Source organism: Gekko japonicus, unplaced genomic scaffold (assembly GCF_001447785.1).
Source record: "Gekko japonicus isolate JY-2015 unplaced genomic scaffold, Gekko_japonicus_V1.1 scaffold1344, whole genome shotgun sequence".
NCBI classification, from domain to species: domain Eukaryota; kingdom Metazoa; phylum Chordata; class Lepidosauria; order Squamata; family Gekkonidae; genus Gekko; species Gekko japonicus.
Genome location: NW_015164226.1, coordinates 309777 through 333602, shown reverse-complemented (window position 1 = coordinate 333602; position 23826 = coordinate 309777). Strand labels below are relative to the sequence as shown.

The window sequence follows — 23826 nt, the reverse complement described above, 5'->3', positions numbered from 1 at the left end:
CAGAGCATTGCATGGTAAGCCACCAATGGGAATGGTCAAGCCCTGTACAAATGTTCAAAATTAATTCATATGGAAGGAACCTAAAACTGATGTCCTGGTTTAATCTTACAAAAGTTTATCCTTTTGAACTGATGCAATGAGCTGTATGAAGCCCAGAGCTGATATAGCAAATGACTCCCATTTTCACTTCCAACGGGGGGGGGGGTCCTATTAACCCTTCACGTTTTTGACTGAATAAAACCTGTCATTCAAATATTGACCACCATCTCAAAATACCATTTTTATTCTACATAATTTTCACATTCATATGGAAAGGAGAAAAGTGAAAGTACAGTATTTTAAGAAAGGGAAAATTCTGATGAATGGAAAGGGGCAGTTTCATCCCTCAATATTTAAAAGCCAAGACATGGCTCAAAGACTCACCAGACTCCAAAAGTCATTCCTCAAGGAACACATTCTGTACTCAAGCAAAGAGCATATACCACCATGAACGCCATACTTACACAAGGATGGCTCCATATATGCTTAGTGATGCTTTTCTTCAGTGAGGTCTCATCTCAGAGCTGCACCAGTCTTCGTGTACAGCTAACCACCACCACCAAGAACAGCCTGGGACTACTGAAGAGCAAAATGAGAACAAACCTTCCTCTCCAGTGCCTAAGTGACATGAGAGACTTTGTCGCCACCCAAGAAATTCTCAAGGAGATCCAAACGTCCCTGGAAGAGAATCCAAAGGTGGCCATTCATGAAATCTTCCAACAGATCATCCGCACCTTCAACCAAAACCGGACAGAAACGGCTTGGGATGAGAATTCCATGGCAGCATTCCAGACCAGACTTCACCAGCAAGTCCAGCATCTGGGAAGGTGCTTGAGTGCAGAGATGGAGAATGACATCCCGTCTCCAAGAGGTCAGAACATCCAGCTCACCAGGCTGAGAGTGAAAAGATACTTCCAAAGAATTGACAACTTCCTGAACGAGAAGCAGCACGGTCTGTGTGCCTGGGAAATTGTCCAGATCGAAGTCAAGCGATGTCTGCTGTTGGTGGACCAACTCACAAATAGGATCCAAAACTAAGAGGAACTGTGATTTCTAATATTAATTTTGTTTTGAACTGAACAACACATGCTAGCAAATATAGTAGGCAGCAATTAGAAATGTCCATCTCTTCTTCTCCCAGGACATTTCCCTGATATTATAGATGTTTCTTTTGAGCCATATTTCCAGATTTGGTTTGAAATTTTATAGTAAGCAAAACTCACCTGAGATTTTACTAACTTTGGTTCACATTAGTGAGGGTTGTTTTACTAATCCTAAACTTGCCCAGGAGAGGAAAATATCACCCAGAGACAACTCAGTTTTCAACCTGCATTACTGCCATGTGTGTTTTGTACATGTAGAAAACCCAGGGTTGCCAGGTCCCCTCCCCAGCCATCAGCGGGGGATGGGGGATAGGGTGGTCAGATCCAGGATGGGAAACTTCTAGAGATTTGGGGTTAGAGCCTGGGGAGGACAGGGACCTCAGGTGGGTACAATGCCATCGATTCCATCCTCCAAAAACATCCCTTTTCTCCAGGGGAACTGATCTCTGTAGTCTGCAGATGAGCTGCAATTCCAGGGGTTCCCACCTGGAGGCAGGCATCCCTAAGAAAACCTTCACAATTTTTAATGTTGCTCTTGAAGGTTTCATCTGGGCTGGAATCCCTAAACTGGTCTCAGATTTCACTTTAGGTGAAATTATGCTTGCCTTTCACATTTAGCCACCTATGTGTAATGGCTTTGGCTTTTCAAGCCATGTCGGATAAGGATGACAGATTGTGTAAGGAATGACGTGCACTCAGTCATGTGTTCACATCATTCTTACTCTGCTCCTCACCAAATGAGAGCCCGTCATGCAAAACTAGCCTCCATTCTGCTGCATGTGGAGAGGGCTTTAGCATGGCAATTCTTAAGCCAAAAGAGATACTCAACTTCCAGAGCACACTGTGTTCGTTCCTATACCCCCCCCCCACATCAACTTAGTTTTAATCAATCAATTCAGTTTTGATCAAGCCAACTGAAAGATTTGTAAAAAGAAAAAGTATAGTTTAGTTTTCTGATTTTTGCCATGGCATCCATAAGAAAAACCCCAGTGACTGGTGGTTTAAGTATGTCAAATTTGTATAGAGTTTGAACCACTTCTCTTTTTCTTTCTAGCTGAATTTGTTCCTGGTGATGCAATGAAAACAGCTGAATGAAACTGCAGCTTCAGACGGCACTCATACCCTTCATCTTTCATTCATTGCCTGCAGTAACAAATTTCCCCCAAATTAAAACATCTCCTGTTACTTGCTTTACTTCATCAGATTCTAAATAGTTTCATGAAGTTAACAGCAAGGCATAATATTCAAACAGACAAAGCTACAATAAGGCCCTTTACAGACGATATAGGACCAAAAGAAGACATACTTCAGCATCTCAAGATTCTGCCAAAGATTCTGCTGTACCTCCACTTTCTGCAACTCCTCTGACTGAACTGACTTCTGCACCTTGAGATGTAAAATGTGCTGCATAATTCTACTGGAAACAAAAATACAAAATGATGTTAGTGCCATCCATATTTGGGGCTTGGTGAGCAAAGCAGATGAGGTACATTACCAAAGACTGACAAATTTGAACCAACTGAAAAATGACACTTTGGGGTATTCTAGAGCCTTTGGAATAGGTTCCTGAGTGAAAAGTAATGGTGGATTGGGTCCCATGAAAATAATCTTTGCTGGTTTTTCCTTGCAGTGTGAAGATGCTAGAATATATGGGATGTGTTCTTCTAGGTTCCACTTTTAATTCATATGGGCCAAACATGAGTCTTAACAAGAAACACCATCATAGAAACCAAATGTGTGACCTAGAACATGGCCCAGATTCCCTTGAATCCTTTATGTCAGAAGCACGGTTGTTAGTTGGCAATCAAATTGATATTGAATGAATTCTGTAAAGGTAGAAAAGCTGGGAACTATTGCTTTGTATAATTCAAATGCATAATTTAACATAACGGTACATTTATCAGGGAGGAAAGGTGGCATGGTTACGAAACAGGTCTCGGAAGCTAAGGCGGGTTCAGTCCTTGGATGGGAAACCACCAAGGAAGACTCTGCAGAGGAAGTCTATGGCAAGCCATTTCTGCTTCTCACTTGCTTTGGAAGTCTCTTGTTGGGTTGTCATAAGTCAGTGGTGAACTGATGGTACTTCACACACACACACTCACCTTTATCAGGAGTTCATTATTAGTGTTTGGGAAAAGCTTCATGGAAGACGTTTGCTGGATCTGGGACAAAACTAACTGAAACAGACATCTGTAGCACAAAAAGCTCAGAGGAATGGCCATCATTTCCACCAGTCAATAAGTCAGTCAAATAACACAGCTGAAGTACAAGCCATTTATCAAGGCAAGTTATTTATTTATAAAATGTGCCCATTGAAGTGCACTATCATTTTACGCCTTTCAAAACATTTGCTCTCAGACAACATATTTATAATTTGAAAATGCCAATTGTTGGTATCTATACTGCTGTTCAGCTTGAGTACATGTATTTATTTTATTTATTGTTTGTATTAATTTTATTTATTATATTTTGTTAATTGGACCTTTTAAAATGTCAATGGTATTAAAGAAGTGCAACTCCAGATAATATGGGTAGCCTGGATTGTATCTGGATAAAACAAAGCATAGAAAATATTCTGAAATAGAGTCAGGCTGTGAGTTACATTGGTTTCAGACATTACATGGGGAAGATGGGGACAGGAAGAACAACTGAGTTGTACATTCACTATTGTCCTCCTAAAGCCTGTTTTGGGAAATTTACCCTTCCAGTGCAGAGTGATACCAATCTTCCTGCTTAGGGATGCTCGAACACCCACCAGTTCAGGTCACATCCTGTCCACCAGACTCAAACAGGAAGCTGAGCTTTTTACCTTTGCGGTTGTTTGGCAGGCTGTGTCACCATATTCTTTCCTAACAGTACAGTACAATGCAACTGGCTTTTTACATAGGCCTCTTCTCATACATACACAGCCATGCAAAAATTGAAAATAAGTCACTGTTGCCCACTTCGGGAGGCCTAAAGTAAAGGTAAAGGTTCCCTTGCTCGAAAGCCAGTCGAATCCAACTCTAGGGTTGCGGTGCTCATCTCCGTTTCAAAGCCGAAGAGCCAGCGCTGTCCGAAGATGTTTCCATGGTCATGTGGCCAGCATGACTAAACACCAAGGCTCACGGAACGCTGTTACCTTCCCACCAAAGTGGTACCTATTTATCTGCTTGCAATTTCTTGCTTTTGAACTGCTAGGTTGGCAGGAGCTGGAACTAGAGACGGGAGCTCACTCCGTCATGCGGCACAATCGGTCTCGAACTGCTGAACTACCGACCTTCCATAGCCTGCAGTTCAGCGTCTTAACCACTTGAGCCACCACAGCTCCTTTCGGGAGGCCTACAGGGGCTGTAAATTATATAATGTATTGATTGGTCATAGACCACTAGGATTTCTTTCAGGGTACATCAGTGTACCCTGGTGGAGTTCAGCATTGACTAGCATGGAGAAATCCCTGCTCATGTATCAAGTGCAATCAGTTAAGAATAATAAGGGAGGCTAACAAAGAATCATATCCTTCCTCTCTTCCACTCCTCTCTCTTACACAGACAGAGCAAATTACCAGCACAAAGGAAATTCCAGTTCCACAGAAGGGCAAATGACATCGTCATGACCAGTGGGGGAATCTCTTAATCTCAGCTAGTCAGAATGAAAACCGCAAGCACTAGGAAGTCCTGCCAACCAGAGGCAAATCTGTGGTTGGATGCTTTAACCAAAAGTACCTTAAGAGCCAGTGTTGCGTTTAGAGCAGCTGGCTAAACCACTCTTTGTGCAAGCAGTCTATGGCTTTATCAGCAGAAGAGCATAGAAGAAAACTAAAATACTTAATGCAAATTATGGAACACTTAACGCTACACACACACCACCATAACAAATAATGACGAAAACAAAAATAACATGAGCATAATATAACCGGTCACCACAACCAAATTCCCCAGAAGGGCTAAAGTTTCAGCACATAAGATACAGTTCGACAGAGAGTGAGGGAAACTCTCTGTGACCTCCCCATGACAAAAAACAAAACAAAACCAGCAGCAAGCTGTAACTGCCCTATCCTGGATGGCCTAGGCTAGCCCAATCTCCTCAAATCTCATAAACTAAGCAGGGTCGGTCCTGCTTAGCATTTGGATGGGAGACCACCAAGGAACCCCAGGGTCATCGTAAATCAGCTGCCACTTGACAGCAATTTTCACCACCAATCCATAGCTTCTCTGGGAGTCGTGACCCATAGCCTTTTGCATATCAAAGGTGAGCAGGGCTGCCAAGAGCCACCATGGGTCTCCCGGACAAAGATTCCATCTGCCTCCCCCCCAAAAAAATATTATAACAAATCACTTGGCTGGCTGTTAGCGTGCATCTATAATAACAAAAGGATCCACATGTCCATCTGTCTGTCCATTTGTGGCAGGCACAACTCCTCAGAAAATAAAACTATGAAAGTTTTCAGGATGATCATTGGGATTCCAGGGCCAAAAATGAAAGGAACTGGAATATCTTGGCCCAGGTGATCTCCAGACCATCACCCCCCACACAAGCTTTTTGCAATGGGAACTAAGGTTGTGTAGTGGTTAAAGTGTTGGACTAGGATCTGGGGGACCCAGGTTCAAATCCCCACTCATGCCATGGAACCTTGCTGGGTGATCTTGGGCTCGTCACTCCCTTTCAGCCTAACCTACCTCACAGGGTTGTTGTGAGGATAAAACAGAAGAGGAGAATGATGAAAGTTGCTTTGGGTCCCCTTGGGTATAAAGGCAGGATAAAAAGTAAATAAATCAATTTTAATTTCTGTTCCTCATTTGTTACCACTGAGGCAGATTAACATTTATTATCATGCATGTTAAGGCTGGAGGGGAAGAATCCTTTTACTGCTTTGATAGACTATGGGGAAATATTAATTCCCCACTTCTGTCCATAATATCAACAGAGGTTTGCTTCTATACTACTATTAAATACATTCTAAATTGCCAACGAGGATGAGTGAGGTGACATTAATACTGAAAAATAAAGTGTGTGTGGGAGGGATTAAAAGTTGGGATAGATTTTTAATTTTATTTGCCACCACCCACTAACAAGGTTGCTCTGGAAAGATCTGGCTGTTCAGGAGCTGGGTGGAACTAAAAGCCAAAGGAAACCATAGACCTTGCTAGGAGGCTGCGTCCTGTCCTGGCTGGGCTTCCATTGTTCCAGCGCAGGATTGGCTGATGATGAGTTTAGCAAGATCTCTTCAGCAAATGTTCCTTCCCCCTCCTGGTACACTTTGCAGAAAGGCTGACGAGCTCTTTGCTGTGCTCTACCTTCCCTGTTCGAAAGCAAGAAATTGCAAGTAGATAAATAGGTACCACTTCGGTGGGAAGGGAACAGCGTTCTGTGCGCCTTGGTGTTTATTCATGCCAGCCACATGACCACGGAAACGTCTTCGGACAGCGCTGGCTCTTCGGCTTTGAAACGGAGATGAGCACTGCAACCCTAGAGTCGGACTCGACTGGCTTTCGAGCAAGGGAACCTTTACCTTTACCTTTTACCTTCCCTGTGTCCCTAGTGGCTGCAGTCAGATCTGCACGAAGGGGGGAAAAATTGAAATGCCTCCCGTGTAAATACAGCAGAGGCCCTCCAGCTGACTTGAGGTCCCGGCCCTGAAGGCCAATAAAATGAGTGTTCTTCATATATGAACAGTAATGTCCTACAGTGCATCTATACTCTTCGATTGTTAGATTATTGTCTCATTGATACGCACTTCATTTTTCAGAGTAGAAGAAGGAAGGTCATTGTCACGAGAAGATAACAGACTAAAGTAATGTTATAAGAGAGAGAATGGGAGGTGAGTTCAGGTGGGTACAAAGATAAGAATAAAAGGCATTCCTTTCTGCCACATATCACTTGCTTCCACATGGAGAATTAAAGGAGAATATCCTTTATTGTGTTCTTTCCAAGCATGACTCATGACATTGTTGAAGCTTTCCCCTTTAACCCAGAGAAAAATGAAAGCTGTTTTTCTATAATTTAAAGGAGCAAATTGTGAGTGGAACGTCCATTTTGGAAGATCATGGGAAGGTAGGGACTTACATTTTTTGGCATCTTGCTGACACCATGATGTCACTTCCAGTGCAAGCAGGAAGTGATGTCATTGCGCCAGGTGTGGCTCTACCATTTGCTCAAAATGATATGGTTCAACTGTAGAATTTTGAGTGAATGCTAGAGCATTGCTCAATGCAATTATGTCACATCTGGGTCTCACAAGAAGCGATATCATGGTGTTGTCGCATTTTCCTTGACACTTTGCCCTTCTCCCACCACTCAGCTGACCAGTGGCAGGCAGAACTTGTGGGGTGCGGGAGATCTACCATCAAAGCAGGAGACCTGGTCTCCCTGATTTGTCACAACAACCATGGGGAGTTGGGTGGAGTGAATGTCTGCTTTCAAAATGATGTGAGGCAGTTTGCAGTATACCACACTGCTTCATGTTTCATCTGAAACGTCATAGTTCTTTACTTTTATTTTAATAAACTTTCCCCCCCAATTCAATGAACTCATAAACTCAGTCCGCTCCAGCAATGGAAATTCCACACTGCCAGCCTGAAGTCGTGGTATGACAATGAGAAAGCAAAATTTGAACAGAGTAAGATGAAGCGCAGTAACCACCTCATGCTGTACAAATTAAGAAGACGATGAAAGGTAAAAGGACAGACACAACCCAAAGAAAACAGAAATGCTGAAACGTGATTCAGACTGCACTGTTGCAGGGGATTTTTGTGAGAGTGCATGTGTCTAAAATATTACTGATGTCTTTATTTGTACAACAGGGTGCATGCTTTACCTTATGGAGGGGGCTTTGACTCTTGAAAGCTTATACCCCAAAAATCTTGTTGGTCTCTAAGGTGCTGGTGGACTTGTATCTATGCTTTACCTTGTAAAACAGGACCATAAAAAGCTTGGAAACCACAGCTCCAAGCCACATGCATGTGTGCTGCCCACTCTTCTGGGGAATCCACTAATAATTATTTTCCTCATTAGCTCACATCTGCTTGCCATGTCACCTGCTGAAACCAGGCCAGATCTCACATTATTTAGTAGCTTGCTTTGGTTCCTTATACTCTTAGCACAACAGCTATTTACTGATATCTGTTGCTTACACTGGTGTTTGGGGCTAAATGCCACTCCCAGCAATGCCAAGGCAGCTATATTTCTTGTTGCTACTTCTGAGTTCCACTTCACACTAGTACATCTTACTCTCACCCCCCACATGATTTTTTAAAAATGGGACAGAACTTCTACATAATATAAGAACATAACAGCTGTCCACTAGGATCAGATCAAAACTCCATCTAGGTCCCGGTCACATGGCAAAGTTGCGGTGGGAGAGGCACGGATGGTGGGTGGATTATCCGGACGTGATCACACCCCAACATCTGGGAAGTGGAGTGCATCCATGGCTTACCGCCGACAACACGTGTTAAAAAACTAGTATCTCCAAGGTACTAGTAAACGTTTGCCACGGGCTGCCTCCAGACGCCTGTGGTGTGATTGCACTGGCGCGGGGCATTCCCCTCCGGTCCCTCGTTTACCCGCCAACGCTGAGGGAAGGACCCATGGTGTGCCACCGGCGCGTCTGATCTCATAATCGTGGATCAAACTGCACCAGGGCAATTAGCCATGGCTCCCCCCCCCGCGATATCCGGCCTGTGTGGCCGGGGCCCTAATCCAGTATCCTGTTTTCAACAATGGCCAACAAGATACTTCTTCAAGTGCACAAAGGCATTAGCCAGAGGTACACTGCCTCTGAATATGGCACAAAATTTACCAATACAAAAAAATTACAAATTCTTTAAAGACCTAGAGAAAATAGTAAATAAATTTATTTGGCAGTCTAAGAAGCCAAGAATTAAAGCGAAAAACTTGCAGGACAGTAAAGAGAGAGGAGGCTTGGCAGTGCCCAACTGGCACCTGTACTATTTTGCAGCAGCTATGACATGGATCAAAGAGTGGGTTGAATTAAAAGATGTGAGAACCTTAGCGATAGAAGGAGCGGATTTGTTAATGTGATGGCATGCGTACTTATGGTACGGAAAAGATAAAATCCATGCCAGCTTCCATACAAATATAATAAGAAGTGCCTTGATGAAAATCTGGAACATAATAAAACAAAAAATTTATATTAAAACCCCCCTTTGGGTATCTCCATTAGAGGCATTTACAACACCGACATTGATAACAGAAGAAACTAAAGAAATATATGGTAAGCTATTAAATGAAAAAGCAGAACTGAAAGCAGATGAATTAATAAAAAAACAAAATACACAACTATCATGGTGGGAATTAAATATAATTAAAACAAGATATACGCTAGATAAGAAAGGATTCTACATGTCCCTTAATGAATTGGATAAAATCTGGCTTTCATCCAGCGATAAATTAATCCAGAAAATATACAATAAGCTGTTAGAGGATGACCTCCAAATTATTAAAAATACAATGGTAGTGTGGATAAAAGAGCTAGGTTACACATTAGAAGCAGACCAATGGAATAAAACATGGAGTTCAATAGACCAATGGAATAAAACATGGAGTTCAATAAAATATATGAGAGCGACGGCATATAAAGAAAGTATCTATAAAACGTTTTACAGATGGCATTGGACTCCTGTAAAAATTGCCAAATGCTTTCCAAAGCCTTCCAATATATGTTGGAGATGTGGAAGTAATATAGGATCTTACCTTCATATATGGTGGAGATGTGGTAAAGTCCAATTATTTTGGGGAAAAAATTATAATTTTTTTTAGAGAAGTTCAAAATAAATATCCCTCTAACGCCCGAAACATACCTGCTTAATATGATTCCGGATAATATAAAAAACCACAAACATATAATAATTTACATTTTAACAGCAGCAAGAATTTTTATAGCTAAACGTTGGAAGTCGAAAGCCATACCATCCATAAAAGAACTTAAACACAAGATTCTGGATATAGCGGAAATGGATAAGCTGAGTTTAGAATTGAACAATAAACCAGAGGATATTTTTTGGATTAGATGGAAATTAATCTATAATTGGCTAAAACACAAAAAGACTGAATAATATGCAGATTATGCTAGTTTAAACTAACAGATTGGAAGCTACAAATGGAACTTTTTAAAAAATCTATGTATAAAATAAAAGATGACTTATGTATACATTGATGTGAAGAAATGAAATGTGAAAATAAATTTATTTTTAAAAAATGAATATGGAGGTTTCACTACCAGTACATACAGCCATTTGTTGGAGAGTGTAGACTGGCACCAGTTGAAGCGGCATTCATAAAACTAGAGCAGAATCATCACAGTGCCAAAAGCAAGGCCACAAAAGAAAGGCGAAAGAAGGAATGCAAACAAGAGTGAACTTTGGCTCAAGTTTGAACAATATCCTGATGTATGATGTTAGCTGATAAAGGTGAATGTGACATGGAGAAAAACATGGGAAATTCGTGGGGTAAACAATGAGATAAGACCGGGGATCATTTCCTGCAGGAGCGCACAGGCACAGGAGCGGAGCTCTGGCAGTAATGAGCCCAGAGGGCGGGCACATGCAACAAGCCCCACCCCCTGCTCCCAGCAGCCCTCAGTCAGAGCAAGAAGCAGCCAGGTAAGCTGCAGAGCCCCCCCCACAGCCCCCCAGTCCAAAACAGTCCAGTGGCACCTTTAAGACCAAGTTTTATTCAGGTACAAGCTCTCCCTCCTCTGTGAGGACAGATCTGCATGTCCCCCCCCCCCAATAGCTAGCAATCCAAAACGGTCCAGTGGAGCCTGAGGGGTGGGGGTTGCCTTTTGAACTACTGTGATATCAGTGGGTGTGGCATATGCAAATAAGTTATGCTAATGAGTTATGCTGATGAGCTCCTGCACCACTTTTTCTACGAAATGACCCCTGGATAAGACCCACTTGGAAAAGGCAATACCTAATAGGTACTTTCTAACCTCTGGAGGGAGAAGAAGAAGAAGAGGAGATTGGATTTATACCCCGCCCTTCACTACCCAAAGGAATCTCAGAGTGGCTTACAAACTCCTTTCCCTTCCCCTCCCCACAACAGACACCCTGTGAGGTAGGTGGGGCTGAGAGAGCTCTGATAGAAACTGTCCTTTTTCAAGAACAGCTGTGCCAGAACTACGGCTTGCCCAAGGTCATCCAGCCAGGTGCAAGTGGAGGAGTGGGGAATCAAACCCAGTTCTCCCAGACTAGAGTCCGTGCACTTAACCACTACACCAAACTGGAAAAAAACCTGGGAGAAATGCCAAGAAGTGCCAGGCAGGACCTAAAGAAATGTAGGGAGGAAACCAGAGCATCCATCAGGAAAAAGTTAAGAGAGGGAAGCTTTTTTTTTGTGAGAGTACCCAATAATAGTACACAGGTGCATTAGTGAAATGGAGAGCACAAAGGGAGAGTCCGATAAGAAAGCAGGTACTGCACTATCAGCCAAAGAAAGAGTAGGGAGAATTCTGGCCCAATTCTCAATTTAAGCAGCTTTGTACAATAATTATAACACTCCTCCCTTTTCGGCCTACTAGGATACTGTGTTAGGGCGGGGCACACTGTAGCCCTAAATAGAGAGACACCTTTACTTTTAACTCAATCAGAAACTTTTAACTCAATCAGAAATAAGTCAATCAGTTCCTGAAGCTGAATTGTGGTGTCTTTGAGGGTCTTGAAACCCACTGGGGTAGATTTTAGTCCCATTTTACCTTTGTAGCAGGGTGTTTAAAGGACTGTCAAAAGCACCTTTGGCTTCCAGACACCAGCACAAGGGGGCACGGTATTTGCAGCAGAAAGGAAAACTGAAGTCCCGAGCAGTGTTCCCTCTAAGCTGAGTTAGTGCTTTTTAGCCTCCGGCTCACAAATTTTTGTTGTAGCTCAGGAAGGATGGCTCCAGAGCAAACTAATTCATGCAGTAGCCAAAGCGCTCACTCACAACTTTAATGCCAGTAGCTCGCAAAGTAGAATTTTTGCTCACAAGATTCCACAGCTTAGAGGGAGCATTGGTCCCAAGAACAATCTCCCAGCTGATCCATGGGGGTGGGGGCATATTTTCATTCAATCCTGAAGCAAACTACTGAAGGTGCCTTGCTGAACTGCTAGCCAGATAGTTGTTATAGATAGTTGCCACTTAGTGAAAACAGCAGGTATGAAAGAATAGTTCAGCATCTTAGGTTAGCACACAAACCACTGAATTGTTTCATGAATTTCTGTCAGCTGTATCTGAGTCTCAAATATGAAACCAATCCCTCAGTTTAATATTTATTTTAAAATTTTCAGTCCTTCATTATCAATGAAAATTCTTGCAGCAGCTTGCAGATCTCTGTCCCCACTCCAAATAAAAGCTCAGTTTCTGTCAAAGCAACACCACACTTTGAAAAATGAACAACAGATTCTTAAATCCATGAAGCATCAGTTTCAAGGGGTTTGTGCCTTTCACTATAGCTTGGTATAAAGGAATTGGCTGGAGAAAATCTGTAGTGGGTTTGTTTGTTTATTAGGTTTGTTATCCCACTCTCCCCGCATAGAAGACTCAGGGCGGGTTCCATCAAATATAATATACAAACAATGATAAACAATTAAAGTACCTCAGAGAAAATACAAGATTCCTGTTTCTAGTCAGAGCCTCAACAGATGGTAATAAAGATCTGACCCACTGAAGGCGGGGAATGCCCACTGCCTCAACTAAAAGCCTGGTGAAAGAGCTCCGCCTTGCAGGCCCTGTGGAAACGTAAAAGGTCCCCTGGTCTCATATGGGAGCTCATTCCACCAGGTAGGAGCCAGGCCCTTTTTGGCCCTGGCCCTAGTCGAGGCAAGACGGATGTCCCTGGGGCCGAGGGTCACCAGGAGATGCTGATTAGCAGATCATAAGGCCCTTTGGGGCTCATGGGGGGAGAGGTGTTCTTGCTGATATGCAGGCCCCTGGCCATATAAGGCTTTGGAGGTAAGCACCAGCACCTTGAAACAGATACAGTCCTCAATAGACAGCCAGTGCAGTTCATGCAGCACAGGGTAGATATGCGTCCGCACAGACAACAAAGTCAACACCCATGCTGCTGCGTTCTGCACCAGCTGCAACTTCTAGAGAAGAGTCTGTCCCCACTCCAAATGGATAAAAGGAAGTACTTCTTCACCCAAAGAGTGATTAACACATGGAATTCACTGCCACAGGAAGTGGTGGCGGCTACAAGCATGGACAGCTTTAAGAGAGAATTAGATAAGCATATGGAGCAGAGGTACATCAGTGGCTATTAGCCACAAGGTATAGATAGGGACTCTGGGGCATGTGATGCTCTGTTTTCTTGGTGCTTGGGGGGGTCAACAGTGGAAGGGCTTCTAGTGTTGTGGCCCCACTGGTGGACCTGATGGCAACTGGTATTTTTGGCCACTGTGTGACACAGAGTGTTGGACTGGATGGGCCTTTGGCCTGATCCAACATTGGCATCTCTTATGTTCTTATGTTCTTAAGAGTCAAGGCAGCCTCACATAGACAGAATTTCAATAATCCAATCTGGAAGTGACCATTTCATGGGTCACTGTAGCCAAATCCCGGGGGGTGAGATATGGGGCCAACTGCCTGATCTGTCTCTAATGGAAAAAGGCAGACCTGGCAGTGGCGGTGACCTGGGCCTCCATAGTTAGTGAGGCATCCAGGAACACCCCCAGGCTCTTCACCTTCGATGCTGGCACCAATGGGACCCTGTCCAAGGTTGGGAGCCCAATTCCCAATCCCAGTTCCCCACGACTCAGGAGCAGGACCTCTGTCTTCAGTGGATTCAGTTTCAGTCTGCTCTGTTGTAACCATCTATATTGCTGACAGCCCACCCCAAACCTTCAGAAAATTTGGGTGAGTGGGCACATGTAGATATTAAACAACACTGGGGAGAGAATCATTCCCTGTGGCACACCACATTCCAGTGGGTGTTACTGAGATAATTTCCCCCAAGCGCCACCCTCTGTCCACAACCTTGGAGGAAGGAGGACAGCCACTGCAAGGCAAGCCCCCTTATCGCCACATTGGCAATGCAGTGGGTCAACAGATCACAGTCAGCTGTACTGAATGCTGCCAACACATCAAGAAGTATCAGCAATGCCAAGCCATCTCGATCCAGATGTCTCTGGAGGTCTTCCACCAGGGTGACTAACACCATCTCTGTCCCATGGGCAGGGCGAAAACTGAACTGGAAGGGATCCAAGATATTAACATCCTCCAGGAAAACCTGGAGCTGTGTTGCCACCGCCCTCTTCACTACCTTACCCAGGAATAGTAAATTAGATACCGGGTGGTAGTTAGTAAGGACCGTAGGGTCCAAAGATGGTTTCCTAAGGAGAGGACGGACCACTGCCTCCTTCATTCCCTCTGGGAAGGTCTCCATTGATAGGGACAAATTGATAATCTCCCTCAGGGGGGTCCGTACCTTGTCTCCACAGGCTTTAACCAGCCACAACAGGCAGGGGTCCAGAAGGCACATGATGAGCTTTACAGCAGCCAGGATCCTCTCAACTTCATCCTGTGTGAGCAGACTTAAGTGGTCCAATAGTGGACCTGAAGATGGCCAAGTTGCTTCCAGTTCCCTTATTGTATCAAATGTGGCTGGAAGGTCATGGAGGAGTGACAACACTTTATCTGCAAAATGGCTTGCAAACACTTCACAGCCTATAGCCAATTCTCTAGTGTTTGAAACGCTCTGAGACAAACCAGTTAAAGACCAAATTATTCTAAATAACTGGGCTGGGTGAGAGCTTGCAGACACAATGGAGGTCACATAGAGATTCTTCTTTGCGGTCTTCACTGCCATCTCATAGGTTTTCATAAATGACCTATAGGATGTTCTTGCAGCTTTGTCATGGGCTTTCTCTCACCACTTTCTCTCTAGCCATCTTCGCTTCTGTTTCATCCACCTTAGCTCCAGGGAATACCTCAGAGCCAATTTGGTACGAGGGCAAAGAGGGCACCAGGGAGCAACCACGTCAATGGCTTTGGAAAGATGGTTCTGCCAGTCTTCCACTAGCTCTTCTAATGGGCCGCCAGGGGGAATCGGATCCCGCAGAGCTTCCTGGAACCTGCAAGGGTCCAATAGACTCCATAGGTGAGCATAAATTCACTGATCACCTAAACAGGGAGGGTTAGGGATGCCCAGGCGGGCCTTCAGGGCAAGGTGGTCCGACCATGGCACTACATTAGAGGTAGTTTGATCCACCGTATTCCCCAAGGCAAAGATAAGATCCAGCATGTGGCCTGCTTGATGTATGAGAGCTGAAACAACTCTAAACATCAATGGACTTGGAAGGATATTACTTTGCTGAGGATTTCAGTGTTTGCCTCCGATTGGCACAGTACCTAAACAGTCAATATATGTGCAGCTTCTCCTCTTCAAATGAGCCCAGATTCTGTCAGAACTACTCAACTCCAGAAAGCATGAGCTCAGAATCCAACAAAGTATTAGGACTCAGCCGTTAGCCATAAGACTATCCATAAAGTGAGCCACACTTTTAATGCCACACTAGACAGACCCTCTCCAATAAGCAAATAGCACGCATCACACTACCCCACCCCCATAGCATACAAGTTTATGACATTTATTGAGAAACACAGAAGGGAAAGTTACAAAAACAAAGGAGGGAAAGTTTGATAGCATCAATATACCTTCTGGCACTAGATGTGTAACACAGTAAAGGATAATAAGGAACTAAACACACACACACACACAAACAAGGGGTGACAGCTTATATGCAGAGGGGAGCATAAGACAAATTGCATTGGTGTGCTCACATGTGAGGAACTCAAGGTACCCTTCTGCACATCAGTGTTAAACCAGTTATGAATCCACCCTTGGGGCCATCTAGAATGACTGACCTCCCACCGACACTCCGCGGGAGAAGGTGTAAGCAAGCCCCACCCCAGAGGCCAAGCAGCCCCATCCCCTCCCGGTTCGCCCGAGGGCAACGGAGGTCACCTCCGCTTCTGTTCCGCCCTAACCCTAACGCTTATCGTAACACTTAATCCCAACACTAACACTAACCTAACTCAACCCTAACCATAACACTAACCCCCAATTCTAATCCTTTAACCCTATCACTAACCCTAACCCAAACCTAACCTAAGCCGCCCTGAGTCACTTCGGCGGGAGGGCGGGATAAAAATCAAATAAATAAATAAACCCTATCACCATACCTAACCCTAACCCTTACCATAACACCTAACCCAACCCTAACCATAACCTAAGCCTAACTTTAACCCTAACTGCAACCCTAACCCTGAATCCTAACCCTAACCCCTAACTCTAACCCAAACCCCTAACCGTAACACTGAACACCTAACTCTAATTCTAACACTAACCCTAACTCTCACCCAAATGTCTAAAACTAACCCTAAATCATATCCCTAACCCTAATCCAAATAGTAACCCTAACATTAAACCTAACTCTAACTCTAACCCCAACCCTCAACCTCACCTGTAGCCCACAACCCTATCCTCTAACGCTAAACCCCAATCTGAATAATCCTAACACTAAGGTGTAAGCAAGCCCCACCCCAGAGGCTAAGCAGCCCCATCCCCTCCCGGCTCACCCGAGGGCAACGGAGGTCACCCCCGTTTCTGTTCCGCCCTAACCCTAATGCTTATCGTAACACTTAATCAGAACACTAACACTAACCTAACTCTATCCTTAACCCTAACCATAACACTAACCCCTAACTCTAATCCTAACTTTAACCCTATCACTAACCCTAACCCTCAAACCTAACCCTTAACCCTATCACCATACCTAACCCTAACCCTTACCATAACACCTAACCCAACCCTAACCATAACCTAAGCCTAACTTTAACCCTAACTGCAACCCTAACCCTGAATCCTAACCCTAACCCCTAACTCTAACCCAAACCCCTAACCGTAACACTGAACACCTAACTCTAATTCTAACACTAACCCTAACTCTCACCCAAATGTCTAAAACTAACCCTAAATCATATCCCTAACCCTAATCCAAACAGTAACCCTAACATTAAACCTAACCCTAACCCCAACCCTAAACCTCACCCGTAGCCCTCAACCCTATCCTCTAACCCTAAACCCCAATCTGAATAATCCTAACACTAACACTAACCCAATCCTAACCATAAACCCGATCCTAACTATAACACTAACCCCAAACTAAAACCCCAATCCAACCTTAAAACCTAACCCTAACCACTAACTGTAACACCTAACTCTAATCCTAATACTAACTCCCAAAGAGCCCCACCGCCGGGTCCTCCAGGCCCGCGCCAAAGCGCTGGGGCCGGGGGGAGGCCCAAAGAGCCTAAGACATCACTAAGACCTGCTCAGTTCTTTTATGGCCATGCAAGGGGGGGTGTCGCAACAGGGAAGCTGCGAATTCAAATGTGAGCATCTAGGAAGAGCCCTCTTTTCTTTTTGCTCTGTGAACACAGCTTCCTAAAAAAAATTCTGAACAAGGCCAGCTACAAAGAACAAACTCTACAAATAAAGCTGAATCGCCAGCACATCAACTTCTGTGACAACTTTTGAAGTGTCAGTGGACATTAAAGCAGACACATGGACACTGCTAACTATCCTTCCATGCAAAGCAATCCATGTGGCTGCAGTAAGGTTTCCAAGCTGCCGCGCATGCACCATGGCTCAGGTGGTAAATCGTCTGCTGGGCTGTACCATTTGGCACTACAGAAAGGGGGTGCTGTGTTTGAATGCTCCCCCATATTAAAACAAAAAATTCCTTGCACATACAAACTTAGCAGCATTGTTGAGAACAAGAACTGCTGCTTTATCATGTTGGCTGCTGATTGTATTAGTATTTCTTGAAGTGTATGTATGATCCACATATATACACTATGACAGTAAATGGAAGATCTCAGTGCACTATAATGATGTTAGGTTTATGATATTTGCTTGCATATGACTTATGGGCTGTTGGGTTTCTCAAAAGATCCAATAATTTGGATTTCATTTGATCATTCTGAAATCATCCTAGAAGTACTCTAAAGGGGATTTACCACAGTGAATTCATTTAGTTTTTCCCCTTTCTACTTAATTGTTTTTCCTAGTTCCATTTCAGTGTAAACTGTTTCTGGTTTACTTTTCAGATTTAAAAAAGGACTCCTTTTAAAGTGATGGGGATTCCAACGTGTCGCATCATGAGGATAAGAAACTGAAAATAGCAATAGGAAATGAAATTTCCTCTCCAAAGCCAAAATGAATGAATGAACTAAAAAGAACTTTAATGACACCAGTATGAGCAAAGCAGTATTGTGTGAAAAACCAGCTGGAAATAGTGATCATATAAGTAACAGTTTTCAAACAGTTATACATATTTTCACTTTTCCAACTTGGTTTTTAATGCAGGGGGAAATATTTGAGTGCTCCTCTGGTTCAAAGGTTTAGGAAGAGATTCTTGCAGTTGCCCCAACTGCAAACTGTTGCTAACTTTGCCCTGATCATGACAGGAAAAATGGAAGTTCATCAGGTACAGCTTTTCCAGGTATGTAGATACAATGATGGAAAACTTTCATCTGCTGGATTTTCTACCTGCTCTGCACAAGAACCTTACAGGAACAAAAGTCCTGGTTGCCACATGGTTTGGTAACACAGATCTTCTTTGCACAAGTTGCTGAGCATGGGCAGCTGTGCCCACCATGCTCCACTTCGCAAGCCCCTGACTGTACCTGTTAAGGTACCTGTTAAGCTTTCCAGGTGGTCATGGCAGGTATGGCTTTTCCAGCAGCAGGATGAGTAGATCTTAGCAGTTAATGCTATTGATCTCCTTGTTGTGAAAAGGGTCACCTTCTAATAGCCGGAAACCCTATTCTGCATCTTTATCAAGGAGTCCAAAGCTGAACCCGGTGAGTCCCCAGGGCTGTTGTACACAAGTAACCAGTGTCATAGATGCAACGAACATGAAATTGAGCAAACTTCAGAGGACTGCGGAAAACAGGAAGGCCTGGCGGTATCTGGTCCATGGGGTCGCGAAGAGTCGGACTCGACTGTGCGACTGAACAACAACAACAAAATTTATTTATTTATTTATTTTAGAATTTTATAAAGTTTTATTTAATTTCTGTCAAAACAAAAGACTTATTCTACAGACAACACAATGCTCTGAAATCATACAGCATGAAAACAGAAAAACTAGCTTAACTATCTACCACATTTCCAAGACCTTTGTTAGATGGCACAAACCTTAAGTCCAAGAGTCAAAGACCACAGCTCATGTGTTCTATACATTGCTTTCTCTTGCAATATAAGCATATCATAGTCCAGGCCTTCAGTCCATCAGAATCCAGGCTAGCCTCCTTTTCTAGGCTTTTAGCTCAACTATAGTTTTTTGGCCAAGCAGCATTAGGTGATGATGACATCCAGTCAGAACACATTCTTGCTGCCTCCAAAAAATTACCTCACCATTCCTGACCTCCCCCCTCCCATCATGTGGGCCACAGGTTCTCATGAGAAGCTAGTTACCACATTTCCAGCTCTGGCCTTGAAAGTGATAAGGGCTATGTAGGCAGAAAGACCAACTAGTAACACCTGCAGGATGGAATGGGCTCATTACCATTCACATTAACCCTTGGGGGGGCAGGGTGCTTTGCCTCACAATCTTTTTGAGAGCAGAATGTGTTTGGAGTATATCGAGGAAAGCACTTAGTTTTAACTGAAAATGGTCTGTGGAAGTGACACTTCTCAATCGTTTGTTCAGCTGTTTTAAGTTGCAGAATATCTTCCATGCCCTACACTGAGTGAGGAATGCAAAACAGAGGATCTTCATTGTGTATATGATGACCTACTGGCCAAGCCACTCTTTAAATCCTGACCACAATGGTGAGCAAGCAGTTGCTGTGTGGTGATGTAAGATGAAGTTTGGTGGTTATGACTTCTCTAAACTTAAAGACCACTTGGCGAGAGGGTCTCCCCGCAATACCCACTGGAATGTGGGGTGCCACAGGGGGGGATCCTCTCGCCAATGTTATTTAACATCCATTTGTGCCCCCTCGCCCAGTTAGTCCAGAGTTATGGGTTGGGTTGTCATCAGTATGCGGATGATACCCAGCTCTATCTGTTAATGGACAGCCATCCATCTTCCGTTCCCATGAACTTGGCTTTGGATGCTGTGGTTGGATGGTTGTGGCTGAGTCGGCTGAAGTTAAATCCATCGAAGATGGAGGTCCAGTACCTGGGTCTAGGGGGGTTGGATGGGGGCACTAGGCTCCCAACACTGGAGGGGGCGCCTTTGGTGCCAGCCCAGACAGTGAGGAATCTGGGAGTGACACTGGATGCCTCTGTCTCCATGGAGGCCCAGGTTGCTGCAGTTGCCAGATCTGCATTTTTCCATCTTAGGCAGATCAGGCTATTGAAGCCCTATCTGTTCCCCCCAAGACCTAGCGATGGTGACTCATACAATAGTCACTTCCAGACTTGATTACTGCAACTCGCTCTACGCAGGCTTACCCTTGAAGCTGATCCAGAAATTACAACTGGTGCAGAATGCGGCGGCACGCCTGCTGATGTCAACGCCTGTGTGGGCTCACATTAGGCACATGCTCCGCCAACTGCATTGGTTGCCAGTTGAGTACCGGATTCGCTTCAAGGTGTTGGTTTTGACCTTCAAAGCCTTATACGGCCTGGGACCAACATATCTAAGGGGGACCGCCTCTTCCCGTATACGCCTTGAAGAGCGTTATGCTCGAAAGATCAACATCTCCTGATGGTCCCTGGCCCAAAGGATGCCCATCTTGCCTCAACCAGGGCCAGGGCTTCCTCTGTCCTGGCCCCAGCCTGGTGGAACATGCTCCCTATTGAAACCAGGGCGCTGCGGGATCTCCTTCAATTCCGCAGGGCCCGCAAGACGGAACTGTTCCGCCAGGCCTTTGGTTGTATGGCCTCCCTGAGGTTGCTGTCACCCGTCTGTCACCTGTCTACTGACCACTGACAACTGGCCTTTAACTCATTGTACCATCGGGCCAGAACTTTATAGTCAACTGACGCTGTTCCAAGCTGTACCCATTGTTTTAATTGTTATAATGTTTTATCGTGTTTTAATGTTTATAACTAAAATGTTATAAACTAAAAAATGTATTTATTCTAATGAGCCCACCTGCGGGATGGGTGGAATATAAATGCAAGTAATAAATAAATAAATAATTCCCCCTTAACATCCAAGGAGCTGCGGTGGCTCAAGTGGTTAAGACGCTAGACCCGGGTGCCGCATGACGGAGTGAGCTCCCGTCTCTAGTTCCAGCTCCTGCCAACCTAGCAGATCAAAGCAAGAAATTGCAAGTAGATAAATAGGGACCACTTCAGTGGGAAGGAAATAGTGTTCCGTGCGCCTTGGTGTTTAGTCATCATGCCGGCCACATGACCACGGAAACGTCTTTGGACAGCGCTGGCTCTTTGGCTTTGAAACGGAGATGAGCACCGCAACCCTAGAGTTGGATTCGACTGGCTTTTGAGCAAGGGAAACCTTTACCTTTACCTAACATCCAAGTCTGAATGTTCTTAGCCAGGCATCTCAGTCACCCAGCCATCTCCCTCTTCTCTGCACCCTGGCCTGGATGGCCCAGACTAGCCCAGTCTCCTCAGCTCTCAGAAGCTAAGCAGGGTCAGCCTATAGTGTTTGGATGGGAGACCACCAGCGAAGTCCAGGGCTGCTATGCAGAGGCAGGCAATGGCAAACCACCTCTGCTCATCTCTTCCCTTGGAAACCTGACAGCTGCGACTTGACATCACCCTCTTCCCTTCTCCAAAGGCACAAGCACTGAAAACTAAACAAATACATTAGAGCTCCTGTGGGGATATTTTGACACTTCAGTCCCAAGAAGGAGTGGCAGATTATGTGCACGTTCTTTTCCCCCCACCCAATTTCCTTGTTCCTGTCAGCTGAGATGTGCCAGACAGCAGACTGGGAATGAGGAAGACGAAAGGACTGTCATGGATGGATTTGAGAGTAGACAGCAAATCTCCAGGTCACAACCTGGCGACTCCTAACTAATGCCATGCCAGCCTCTCCTGACACACTCTGCCTGTTAGCCCCACAGCTCACAGCACAGCCTCCCCATGCAACAAGACAAGTGTGATTTCCTTTTCTTTTTTTAAGACTGAAATATTCCCTAGCAGAGAGAAGATTGTTTTTTTTAAAAAAACCTCGCTTTGTGTGACTAGATGACAAGTAAAAATCAAATCAAACCACAGGAAGTGAAACTGATTCTGTGTCTCTTGCTTTCCAAATAACTCAAAAGCAGGATGCAAAATCTCTTAGGGTGGAAAACATAAAAATACTAAAATCAGAGAATGACAGCTGTCATGGAATAAAAAACGAACCCAAACTTTCTCCCTTAAGTTCTCTGGGATTCCTTGACACGAGAAACAATTGCAATAGCCTCAGCTGTTTGCAACTGACCGTGCAGGACAATTCAGGCATGCTTACCTGTCTCAGCAGACACCTTCTGCATTTTTCCACAAGACAGTGAAAAATAAGGTGCCATGGCTCAGCAGTAGAGCATCTGCTTTACATACAGAAGGTCCTGGGCTCAATGCCCAGCATTGCTAATTTAAAGGATCAGATAGTAGGTGATGTGAAAGACCTCTATAACTGAAACCCCGGAGAGTCTCTGGCAGTTGAAGCAGACAACCCTGACCCTGATGGACAAGTGCTCTGACTTCATGTAAGGCATTGCCGTATGTATGATGCTTCAGCTCAGAGCACTGGATAGATTCACACACTCCAGTCTCCCTGCACTAAGAAATTGTTCCTTCTTTCTTCCATCGAGTGGCAGGCACTGTCCATTCATGGAGCTGTTCCAGAAAACTCAAAGCATCTCTCAAATGATTTCAGTTCTCAGCCCCTTTGGAGGAAGCTTTGTCACCGCTCAATCTAAATAAGTTTACCTAGAAGTAAGCCCCACTTAGGGGTCCACCTAAAGGGAACTCATGACCATGAAAGTGAGAACAGAATTGCAGTCTTAAACAGATTTTAAATGAGCCACATACTCTTCAGTGTTCCTTATGCCTTCTCACCCAAGAAACCTGAGAATGGCAGACTGTGAGGAACATAAGAACATAAGAGACGCCAATGTTGGATCAGGCCAAAGGCCCATCCAGTCAAACACTCTGTATCACACAGTGGCCAGAAATACCAGTGCCATCAGGAGGTCCACCAGTGGGGCCAGGACATTAGAAGCCCTCCCACTGTTGACCCCCCCCCCAAGCACCAAGATGACAGAGCATCACTTGCCCCAGAGTCCCTATCTATACCTTGTGGCTAATAGCCACTGATGGACCTCTGCTCCATATGCTTATCTAATTCCCTTTTGAAGCCGTCCATGCTTGCTTTCCAAATAAAGAGAGCTATAAACTCTTGCAAAGCTGTTAACACCCTGAGGTTCCATATTAAGACCCAATGACAATTAAACAATCTTGAAAGCAGTGCTAGTAAAACAGATATTGGCCATTTTACAACTGACATAGTGATCTTTGTGTACTCCACGGCTGTACTACAAATGCAAAGCCTACAATGAAGAGCGTGTACATTAGATTTGCCAGTTCTACTAGCTATATATTGTTAATCTGCCAGTGGCACATTCCAGATTGATACTTGGGATCAAACTACAAATAGACCTGAGAGTCCATGACTGGAAAAGCAGCTGTGAGGGGCCCAATATGGATGGTGGGACACTGTGTGAGGAAAGT

The 23826-nt window shown here is 44.4% G+C and overlaps 1 protein-coding gene across 1 annotated transcript; it reads left to right on the top strand.

The window, feature by feature from the left end:
- The first annotated feature begins 486 nt into the window (after positions 1 to 486).
- Positions 487 to 1077, top strand: LOC107108156 (interferon kappa-like). The gene has a single exon (XM_015408557.1). The coding sequence runs from the start codon at positions 487 to 489 to the stop codon at positions 1075 to 1077; it is 591 nt and encodes a 196-aa protein (XP_015264043.1).
- The last annotated feature ends 22749 nt before the right edge of the window (positions 1078 to 23826 follow it).